The sequence below is a fragment of the Poecilia reticulata genome, linkage group LG10, assembly GCF_000633615.1.
Source record: "Poecilia reticulata strain Guanapo linkage group LG10, Guppy_female_1.0+MT, whole genome shotgun sequence".
In the NCBI taxonomy this organism is placed as follows: domain Eukaryota; kingdom Metazoa; phylum Chordata; class Actinopteri; order Cyprinodontiformes; family Poeciliidae; genus Poecilia; species Poecilia reticulata.
Window position 1 is genome coordinate 3,053,454 of NC_024340.1, and position 11,334 is coordinate 3,064,787.

Sequence of the window (11,334 nt, forward strand, 5' to 3'; positions counted from 1 at the left end):
TCTTTAAGTGTGCTTTATTGTTCTGTATGGCTTTACACGTCAGAAAATATGACACTGACATTTGTCTTTGCGTTGGAAAAATATTCAGACAAATTTAATTTGTGGCTAAAAAAAACTATTTTATTTAGCAACTGATCATTCTGGCTTTTTAACATTGTGTAGATAAARTAAAAAGGAACAAATTAGAGCATTTTTAATTGTGCAAGTTTGCTTTCAGCTGAAAATTCTTGCACCACTTTCTAATAGAAAAATCAGCTGCTRTGTTAGAATATTGTATTTTGACTTATTTATGTTACTATGATATATTTTATGTCATAATGAAGCTGATTTCAAATAAAGTTCTAAAAAGACGGATATACTAAAAACACTCGGTGAATCTATGTTTTCTATTTTTAATTTATTACGGCATGTTTAAAATGCCAGTTTGTTTTGTTTTGAGTTAAATATTCTGTTTTTCCTTCCGAGGATTTGAGACCGATTGGCTGTTGACGAACGTGCGTCATCCAGTAGTTTAATTCCTATTGGACACRCAGGCGGAGGCTTTACGTCCGACGTCGGTTTGAAAATTCAGCGGCGGAACTGTAGCGTCTGCTGTTTATTTTGTCGCTGTCGGAGCTGCTCTGCAGCGTTTTTCGAGAGCTGTTTGAATTTTTTAAGCAGTAACACAAAGTGGAATAACAAAAATGTCTTTTTCAAGAGCCCCTTTGAAGAGATTCAACGAGCATATAGGTAAGTGACAGTAAAAGAAAAAAAAAAAGCTCAAATGCTAGCAGCGGCTGGGGGKGGGGGGGGGAATTATCCACTTAGGTTGTTAAATGCTAAGTAGCTTAGCTGAAACACGTAGCTAACGGTTAGTCAAACATTAAAATGCCCTGGGTGTGCGCGCTGTCTTAAGTTAATTATTCGGATTAAAACGAAACTCCGATTCAAGGCTTGCAGCAGCTAACTGTAATGATTTTTGAAGGTTGCGCCCCTCCACCGGGGTCCTATGATATCAAGTCGGGGGATGTGAAAGGAGCTGCTTCCTTTAACAAATCTGACAGATTCAGAGCCACCAAGCCAGGTATGTTGATCTCGTGCACACACTGTGCCCATAGGTAGTGTATCTGAAGCTGAAAGGTTATTTTGTGACACTTATTTTCTTCATTTGTGTCCAGCTGCTGGAGCTGATCTACTGCCTCCATCGCCTTCCAGAAGCGCTTTCATCTCTCCTGTCCGCAGGACTTTGTCAGTCGATGGACTTGTAAGTTTAGTTACTTGAATTTCTTCCACTGAAACCGAGAGGGRKTTTTACTGTCTTTAGGATATCATTTCGTGCTCTTTTCTAATTTGCTACACAGACTACAGGATCAAGTGGGAAGAGAGAGGGGAATGGCATGACATTTGAGAAGAAGCAGCTGAAACTGTTGGAAAAAGAGGTACACTTTATGGACTAAGCATTTCTAAATGAATGTAAAAGTGTTCCAGTGGTTTGTCTTTTATTTTWTWTTTTTTTGGCCTTTAGCAAACCATCAGTACTGTCCAAATCAAAACTTTGTGACAAATTCTTTTGCAGATTCGCTCCCTGGTTCAGCTGCGAGGAGAGCAGGACCGCCGTTTGCTGGCCCTGGAAGATGACCTGAAGAAGTCTGAGGCCAAGCTGCTTGCTGCGGTTAGAGAGAAGACGGGGCTCTCTGCCAGCGTCATCACGCTGGAAAGACAACGAGCCGAGCTCAAGAAAGTCAACGAGTTCCTGAAAAACAAGGTGCGGTTTTTGCCTCTACCCATGCAACTCCTCAAGATGTGAGAAATWTTTAAACGCTGCTGCTTGAAAGATGTCATCTCATTTTTATTTAGGTTTCCACTGATGCTACTAAAAAGAGAATAAATTCCCTCACGATGGAGCTGATGGAAGCTAGGAACAACCTGGATGTTAAAAATCAAGTATTTCCACGTTCTATACTGGTTTTAATGGCTGTAAATGTTGCTCTTTTTTTTTTTTGTTTTGTTTGTTTTTGACTGCAATTTTGATACATTTTTTAAATTTTGGTTTCATCCAGGAGTTAAGTCTTCTACAAGTTAACACTGAAGGCCAGCTGAAGGTGTTGGAAACTGACTTCCAAGCTGCCAGGGCTACAGTCTCTACTCTACAGGACAGGAATAAAGATCTGGGTAAGATCTATTACCATGGAGACAGATGCACCAATCAGAAGCCACTTTCTGATATCTGGTTTKTGCAAAGCTTTGACKTGCTGATGAACATTTTTGCCTCTTATTTTCCTTTTCAGTACAGYATTATGAGAATGTGTAAAAATATGTTGTTTTTTTCTAGCTTTAATGCTTTGAGCATATATTAATTATTCATATTAGGAATTGCATCACATGTCTGAGAGACATATGGTGTGAACAATATGATTATGGAGTTGACAACTTAACTTAGCTTTAGAGTCTTGCATTAGCAATCTGTTCGGTTAGCAAGGTTAACATTCAGGTTCTTTGCACATCCCTAAGCGTTGTTGAAATTTCCAACATTTTTCGGTTAAACTTTTTCTTTTCTTTTTATTTTAAATAGAGGATCTGCATGAAGTGACAAAAAGTCGGAATGTGGAGCTTGAGAATGAAAATGAGAGGTTAAATGGTGAGTGTCCCTCCATCTGGAGGAAAAAAACATGTCAACAATGCAGGGCTGTTTAAGATGCATATTTACGCCTTAGGTGAGAAGATGACATAAGCTGCATGCACTGTTTTGTTCAGAGTTTTCTGTACAAACTCTGCAAACACTAACTTTGTTTTTCAGGTGAGATACAGGAGCTGAGAGAGGAGGTCAGAGTACTCCAGGAGTACTTGGATGCAGCTAATGACCAGATTCAGGTTTGATCCACAGCTACAAGGCGTAGTCTGACTTTATCCCACCTGTGTTGTAAAAGGCATAAAGACAACGTTGCTGTGTTTGTAGGACCTCCGTTTGCAGATACAAGAGAAGACACAAGAAGATGATGTCGTTGGTTCCAAAGGAGAGAAACTTAAGTAATTAAGAATTCCTTTCATTTTCTCTTTTTTAAAATCTATATTGTAAGATATCTACAGCACACTTATTACTAGGCCTGTCAAAATAAATMATTTAATCGCATRATTAATTAAAAGCACCGTAATTTCCAGTTGGACAACACTAGTTAAAGCCGTGCTCCCCTTTAATGTTATTGAAAAGCCAGCTTTTTGAGAAACACTGCAAACATTTGACACCTAATACAAAGCAGTTAGCTTCCACTGCCCGTCACTTTTACTTGTTTCCCCTAAGACGAATGATTGTTTTCTGAAATGCCATTTTGGTTAAGAAGACTTCATAATCCACTTTAACTGTTGTCGTTTTATTTCTTTTATGTMAATTGGTTTACAATTCCAGTGTTAAATGCAAATGGTCTTAAAATGATAGYATTACCGTTGTCTCAATAATTCCTGGGATATTATTGCTCTTGACAAGCCTCCTCTTGGCACTTTCCCCCCCACAGGCATCTAGAGACGGAACTGGAGCAGAGAACAGGAGCGCTTCAAACCACGCAAGATTTGCTGAAGCAAAAGGAGGAGGAGGCTAACAAATTCCAGCAGGAGCTGCAGACATCCAAGGATGCTTTGTGGAACGTGGAAAAGATGTTGGASTACCAAAATCTGGAGCTCCAATCTGCACAAAGGTCAGTCATTGACATGGAGAAGCAAATGAAGTCGGCCCGCCAAGAAGTTGAGGACTCTCAGACGACCGTCCGTCAGCAAGAGGCCGAGCTTACCCGGCTGAGGGAGGTGCTCAGGAGGACGGAGAGGGAGCTCGACGAGAGGGTAGCGCATCTTGAACAGAAGTGTCTGCTCTCTGATGAAGAGAGAGGTACGTTCATCTCCTCCTGATGCCCAATGGCTCGTAGGGTTATGTAAAGATTCGCAGTTTGTGTGAGAGGAATATCTTATTTGGTTTCAGGTAAGGCTCAGGAGGAAGGGTTCAGGAAAGTAGAGCAGCTGAAGAACGAGCTGATCGTCTTGCAGCAAGCTAAAAGAGACGAAAGGAAGAGACAGATCCAGCTTGAGCAAGAACACACAGCACTCGCAGAGGAGCTGGCCAAAGAAAAGGTTATATAAACATTAACCTCTTGTATAGATCATACACCGAATGACTGCTAGCTCTGTAATAAATGTCTGTTCCTGTCGACATTTGCAGGCGCTGGTGGACTCTCTGACTGTTCTCGTGGAGACGGAAAGGGAAGAGACCGAAGAGCAAATGAGACAGCTAAAAGAGGAAATGGAGGAGGTGCTGGGGGAGCTGGCCGTGATGGAGGAGCAGGAGCAGATGCGGCTGGAGGTGGCCCAGAAGAGTCAGGAGGCCCTTCAGAGCCTGCAGCAGGACAAAGAGGAGCTGGCGAATCAGCTGAGGGAAGCAGAAGCCCTTTTGGAAGGGTGAGTGGACAACAGCCAGTGACGATGCTGCAATATAAGCCAAAAATCTGTGGCACAGGTTGGACGTAAAAAGTTTGAAAATCAAAAGTAGGGTTGAGCAAAGGATATCTGAGGCTGTTTCCGCTAACTGCAGCAATTTTTAAGCTGATCAACTTTATATTTTCCAGAGCATTAGTTGCGTGGAGAGAGAAAAGTAAGTCGCAGGAGTAAACAAAATATGAAAAACGTGCAACTTGTCATTCAGAAAATGTTTTAACTTCCCTTTTCTGCTTTGCCACTATCCATCCATGTATCCATTCTAGGGTGTTTATTTTTTGTGCCAAGACATCAATCCTTTTCGCGGTTCAACGCAGCATGCCGTCCATATGTGGGCGTTCATTTCTGTTTTAGAGAGACGAGGCTTAAAAAGTCTTATCATAAAAGTGCGTTTTTATCTGCTTTGCCGCTTTGAAACTGTTGGAAATTTTGGTTGTGATTTAGTTTTCTACTTTCTTGGGTTTTTCCTGTACTCTGATTAAAATGTACTCCTTAACGATCCATTCCCCTCTGCCTTTGCTAGGAGCAGTGATGTGGCAGCCATGAAAGCGATGCATCTTGCAGCAGTGAGTGAACTCCAAGAGGCATATAACAACTCGCAGAGAAAGATCGAGGATTTTGTCACAGAGCTGGAAAGGTGAGCTCCTCCTGAGTTTYGGCATTTCCTGGTGTTCSTTTGCTTTAAAGTCACTTTGATTTATGTTGCCTTTAAACTTTTAAGTTCTGTCGGCATCCCGGCTTCACAGAAGGCTTGTCTTCCTTTTCAGCACCAGAGAGGCTCTAAAGGAAGCTAAAGGAAGACAGAGAGAMCTGGAAGCGGAGGTGGGGAGAGTGACCTGCCAGCTGAAGGAGGCGATGGACAAAATGGTTGAACAGAAAGAGGAAGAGATCAATAGAGTGAGGGGGTGGACGGACGAGCAACAGGAGAGACTGCAGGCTGAGGCAAAATCAAAGGAAGAGAGTTTAAGGTATACTCGAAACCACGGCTTGGCAACATTGCGCAAAAATCTGATTTTTTTTTTTCATACTAGATGTATATCTTTGTCTTTTCTAACTTTTAGAAAGGAAAGCAAAATACTCATCCCTTCTGTGATTTGTACGACTCAGTCTTTGGGGCCAGACTACAAGAATTTGTAATTTTGAGAATATATATTAAGAGATTAAAGACGCAGTTTTGCCATAAGAATGTCTTAAAATTGTTAGAAAAAAAACTTTAGAATAGGGGGGGGGAAAGCTTCTGGAATTATTAAAATGTGACTTGAACAGCTCAGCTGTACTTAAACTTATGGTTCTGCTAAATCGACTATTCCCAGCTTTTTTTTTTTTACTTCATTTGTTCATCTTTTAGGGCGTTGCATGAGGTTCAAACTTGCCTTGCTCAAAAAGAAGAGGAGGTGAAGGCCGCGCAGGCAAGCCATGCAGCTCAACTCGACCTGCTTCAAAAGGAGCTACAGGCGCAGACGRGCGAGAAGGAAGACGCGCTGAGACGTTTAGAGGAACAGAGACGGAGTTTTTCTGAGACGGAGAAGTCCCAGAAACTGTTGGAAGACCTTAGCTGGCAAAAAGAAGAAATATCTCAGCAACTCCAAGAGGAAAGAGAAGCGAAATTAAACCTCCACGTGGCCCTTCAGGAGGAAAAGCTAGCGCTTGAGGTTGAGCGGAACAACCACGAGCAGCTCAGGTCGGAGGTGCTTCAACTACAAGCTGACCTGGAGACGCTAGACCAGGAAAGGAGGAGTCTGCTGTCGGAAGTGGAACTTAAAAAGGACTCCAGCCTCGCGCTCGAGAATCGTCTGAGCGCCGCCGAGCGGGACAGAGATCAGTTTCAGCCTCATCTGGACGACGTGGAGCAAGAAAACGCCGGCCTGCGGGCCCAATTAGAGCGCTCGCGGGAGAAAGCGGTGGCTCTGGCGCACGAGTTGGACAAGCAGCAGCAGGACGGCGGCGCTCTGAGGGAGCAGCTGGAGGCACTGACTCAGGAGAARGTCACTCTGCAGTGGGAAATGGAGGAGCAGCGACAGGAACTCCAAAGACAATTAGCCGAAGCGCAGGAGAAGAGGTGAGCGGTAATGAATATTTCTCTCTGATGTGGAGCTCGTTTTCTTCCTTTTAAATCTGCAGTTTTGTAGCTAATCACGCCTATCTTTGAAGCTCCCCGCGCTCCGAGACGGAGCGCTGGAGGAAACAATACGAGGAACTGTTTGTCAAAGTCAAGCCCTTCCAGGTCAGCTGATTTTACTATTATTTTTTTTAATATAGCAAAAGAACCGTTCCGGAAGAATGCAAAAAAAAAACTTGCCGTTTTCATGGCACGGGGGTTACTCCTCGTCAGTTTTTGTATCTGCAGATGTTAATTTGTCAAACTAAATAATACTTGTGTTGGCGCGTTCCCACAGGAGCAGCTTAACGCATTTGCAGCGGAGCGAGATGCGCTGCTTAATGAGAACGGAGCGAACCAGGAAGAATTAAACAAATTAGCCGACGCTTACGCTCGCCTCCTGGGGCACCAGAACCAGAAGCAGAAGATCAAACATGTGATGAAGCTCAAAGATGAAAATATCTCTCTGAAACAGGTAAAACRCTAGAACGGCACTGCCTCTCCTACAAAGGGCATTTTTTATTCCCTTTGGTCTGTTTTTGAGCATGGAGGTGCATTTTTAAAAATTCAGAATATTGCTGAAAAGCTTATCGTTCAACTTAAGAGCTTAAACTCTTGTTACATTGATTCTTTCCACAAAGCTATATCTGGGGGTAAGTGTTTATTTCTCCTGATTTATAAATTTGCTTAATAGARGATACTTTGTATATCTGAGCTATCTGCAGTACACTCAAGTTTCGGTTTGGACGGCACCACACATTTTTAATCGGGAATTGTTAATTCGGTGAATTCAACAGCTGTGAACTATAGAAGTAATGCGTCTTGTCTCTGCAGATATGCTGGTGTATCAGCTTTTCCTTCCACTCAACTTTCCATTAATATTCTTGGATACAGCACTTTGTAATCTTGCTATATCTGGCCTAYTCTCCTATTGGTGACAACGTCCTGTCATCAATTGTGTGTGTGTATAAATTTCTGAGAAACTCTGTTTATTAGCTAGAAAACATAAATCATAAAAATCAAAAGTAATGTCAGCTTAAAATGCATTACTCTGTTGAAAGAGTCGCTTTGAAAGGGTTCTCTTTTTGATTTGAAATGATTGGAATCAACTTTTCAATGGTATTTTGACACATCGAGCAGCATCTACAAGCCTCTCCTGTTTTGTAGGAAGTTTCTAAGCTTCGCTCCCTTGTGAGCCGCCAGAAGAGCGATTTGGAGCAGCTGAGAGCAAAGCTACCCGGCGCTCCTCGTCGCAGGTTTGATCCCAGCAAGGCCTTCCAGAACAACAAGGAAAACATTCAGACTGACACAAACGATCCTCTTGGAGAAGGYGAGCTCCGAGCTTCTCTACTCGCTTGGTTTTTTGTTTGCCGCGACTGCTGGTTTCTGATCCTAAATTTTTATTTTTTGTTTCGTCTTAGGAAACCACAAAGAATAGGGGAGTTGAAGAATGGAAAAGGAAAGASAAGTTACTGGTGTTGTTTCTCTGCAATGTACTTAAAGTTTAATCATAGTTTCAAGAGGTTTTTGTTCAAGTGGTTGCAAGATGTCTGAATTGGATAACCGAGCTCAAAAGCATAAATGAAATGTACATAAAATGTATCTTTTTAAAATGTGTAGTTTAAAGGGTCTTCTTTAAATATGGTGGATGTAAATTCTTTGTAAATAAATTTTTTTTCTTTTAATCCTTCACCACCAAATGGATTTGTGATTCATTCACTTCAGGGGTTTTTTGTTTGCTTCATCTTTGCCGTGTCGCTCCTCCGCCAGTAGAGGGCACTGCAGGACCGCAGCCGCCGGCTGCAGCCCACTTTTCACCGACACCAGCTGACAAAGAACACAAATTCCATCATTGCAGAGAGGAGCCTCGGGTTATGGGTCATGAAGCTTTATTTCCTTCACTTGATAAGACATAGCCAGCGAGTGTCGGGGACAGAAATTGACTTCCAGACCTCTTTACAAGCTATGAGTAGTGCTAGTCGCGGAGTGGTCAGTTGCAGTAGTCCTCCAGGTGGTGAATGCTGCACGGCTTATGGCAGCACTGCTCCACGATGCCTCTCTTCACCTTGGGCTCGTCACGGGCAGCCAGAACCCTCCGCAGCCGCTCCTCCGCTCTGGCCCTTTTCGCCAGGAACCCTTTGAAGTAGAGAAAGTTCCCATACCTCCGCATTAAAATCCCGCTGCGCTCGAGCCAAACAAAAAAAAAAAAAGCTGAAAACACCATTACTGTTAAGACTCTCATGGAAAGTCGACATGTAGAAAAATATTGATTGCAACAATCCATTTAGCCTTGTTAGTTTCTGCCTCAACAGTGAGAGGGGAGGGAGAATAAAAATAAAAATGATGACGCACCAGCAGAAGCATAGCATAACTGATGCACCCTGATGTTAGCTTCAAAGCATCAGCAGAATGTTTGAGGTGGAAGATCTGAATAATGTGTTTAGGGAATAGCTTAATGAGGAATGTTGGGATTTCACAGGATTTGTGATGAATGGATTTGTCACATAACAGAAGTTTAAAGGGATCCTAAACCAATTGCATGTCTATAAAATAAGCCGCAGAATGACTTAATGATGGCCTGGACCAATGGTTGCATTCAGTTCAGTGAAGTTTTCTGCATGTTGTCGCCTTCAAAAATAAGAAACAACTTTCCTAAAGCYATCAAATGTGGCCCTTTCTTACTATTGAGCTTGAACTTTTCAATACAGTRAGCAAACAGTGTGGGTGAACAAAGCCAGACTGGGGGGGTCGTCAGGCAAAGTCATGCTGTTCATTTCTGAACTCCTGCCACGAAAGGAAGCAGACAAACTTACTTTCTGCAAATCAGAAATAATACTTTAAAAAGGCAAAAAAAAAAACTTCCCAGAGTTGAGAGGTAGTTTTCAAGTGAGATTCTGTGAACAGGTAAGTTCCCTTACCTGTCRTAGAAAGATGTCGCATCATAAGATTACATAAGATGTTAAGTTTCTTRTCATATTCTCAGCCAGACAATTCAGGTGTTGATCAGCGAAAGAGTGTGGCGAACAAGATGGCAGACCATCATTTTATGTCGCAACACTGACCMTGTCGGTCCACACGATCAGATGATTCAGCAGATTGCGATTGCCGGCTAGGAATCATTTCCAAATGAGGTCTGTAAAAGTACAACTTCCTGCTGTATGGACGTTCCAGAACAGGAAGAATTTGAATTGAGTCAAACACTGAACAATCTTGAACAAAAACCCGATAGAGGCAAAACACTTAGAMGTTGTTCTTCCATAAGAACAATGACCCCAACCAACAAACCAGAGCTACAATGGATGATGTAGATCAAAGCATCTTTACTTTGGAATGGTCTAGTTTAAGCCCAGACCTAAATGATATTTGCTTTCTGCAGTAAGACCTAWGAACCAATGTTCACAGTTGCTGTCCATTAAATCAGACAGCAGCTGTTTTGCAAGTACAACTGGTTTAATATCACAGCCTCTATTGCAAATATGGTGACGGTATTGACCTTGCATGCCACACCTTTCAGATTTATACCTGTATAAATCTGATTGCATTCTTTTATAATGCTGATCTTTGTTTGCGTTTCATTTTGTCTTCTCAAAATAGAAAGTCTATTGTAAAGTTAAATACAAAAGCTGCTCTTGGACTAAAAATGATCATTTAAATGATTAGATGAAGTGCATTCTCCAGAAACTTACAGCAACATGACATCAACTTTACATTGGTACTAACTATTACATAACCCAACCTCACTACAACCAAACCACCTCTTGTATGCATCCGTACCAAGCAGATTCTCCAGGTCCCGCTTGTGGGSTCGGTTCGGRCTGTAGTAAAATCCTCGCTCCCCACAAATGAAGTAGAGGGCGTCGACCAGGTGAGAGCCACACAGGTGCTGGTTTGGGGCCAACGAGGCCCCTGGAGAGTGGAGCACAAGCAGAAACAGCACGGAGAATGTCCATGGTACCCTGGCCATATAGGAGGGGGGCACCACTTGGACAAAAGGGAAATAATTCATATAAAACAACAGAAGTTAGGTTTCAAAAGCGCAATAGTGAATCCACATATTCACTTATAATTCATGGACTGAAGAGAAAACAAAGTGTTGATAAAGCCTAATTAGAATTTTTTTTTTTTCCAGACACTTTATTCTCGTAAAACTTACAAATATTTAGCAAATAGTCTGTCACATTCTTGCAGGTTAACCAGGTAGAGCATAGTAGCACACAAGAACAGAATGGCATGCCAATGCAAATACCACACTTCAAAGCAGGCAGGCCAACAATGTAAGCATAGCTTTTGTTATCTGATATCAAAGGAATGCTTTAATGAGATCTTGGAGAACAGTTATTGCATCAAATTAGTCAAAAATGCTAATRGAAGACCTTCAAAAGTTCAGAGAAAAGCAGCATTTTAGGCACACCTGCTTTTTATGAGTATTGTCGTAAACGGAAKAGATATAAATCACCTGGGGGGRAAAAAATTAGAATTTTCACTTTCCATATATAAAAAAGGAGAAAATAAATGATTCTAAATGACTCCAGACTTTTAAATTTAGGGTGGTTTTATTTTCCAGCATCACAGTGAATGTGAGCACATGTTTTAGCTAAAGAGTGACTTCRTGTTTGGATAACAGGAAAATGTGGGCAGTCATCTAAMGAGGACTATGAATTAGAGAAATCCTCTTGAGATTTGGAGGTCTTTGGTCACGACAAATATTTTCCAGATGTGGAATGTTCAAACTTCATCTAAAGATATTGAAACTGCAAAAAAAAAAAAAAAAAATCAAAATT

The 11,334-nt window shown here is 41.8% G+C and overlaps 2 protein-coding genes across 3 annotated transcripts in view; one reads left to right on the forward strand and one right to left on the reverse strand.

Annotated features, from left to right (window-relative positions):
• The first annotated feature begins 541 nt into the window (after positions 1–541).
• hmmr (hyaluronan-mediated motility receptor (RHAMM)) lies at positions 542–8,253 on the forward strand. 2 transcript variants are annotated; one of them, XM_008419597.2, is made up of 20 exons: positions 542–729; positions 965–1,063; positions 1,158–1,243; positions 1,341–1,418; positions 1,556–1,744; positions 1,837–1,923; positions 2,040–2,151; positions 2,552–2,617; positions 2,777–2,850; positions 2,936–3,006; positions 3,489–3,856; positions 3,947–4,095; positions 4,184–4,419; positions 4,979–5,092; positions 5,223–5,423; positions 5,804–6,514; positions 6,607–6,679; positions 6,852–7,028; positions 7,721–7,881; positions 7,973–8,253. In XM_008419597.2, exons 1-20 carry the CDS (start codon positions 684–686, stop codon positions 7,989–7,991), a joined length of 3,117 nt encoding a protein of 1,038 aa, XP_008417819.1. In that variant the 5' UTR covers positions 542–683; the 3' UTR covers positions 7,992–8,253. The 2 variants fall into 2 exon arrangements, with proteins under 2 accessions (XP_008417819.1, XP_008417820.1); XM_008419598.2 differs by having other exon boundaries at positions 4,985–5,092.
• Positions 8,254–8,425: 172 nt separating this feature from the next.
• insb (preproinsulin b) overlaps positions 8,426–11,334 on the reverse strand; it is a 3,940-nt gene continuing 1,031 nt past the window's right edge. The window contains exons 2-3 of the mRNA XM_008419600.1: positions 10,328–10,534; positions 8,426–8,689 (exon numbers count right to left, since the gene is read on the reverse strand). Of these exons, the coding sequence (XP_008417822.1) occupies positions 8,544–8,689; positions 10,328–10,517 (336 nt within the window). The 5' untranslated portion in view covers positions 10,518–10,534 and the 3' untranslated portion in view covers positions 8,426–8,543. The remainder of the gene's footprint in view (positions 8,690–10,327; positions 10,535–11,334) is intronic.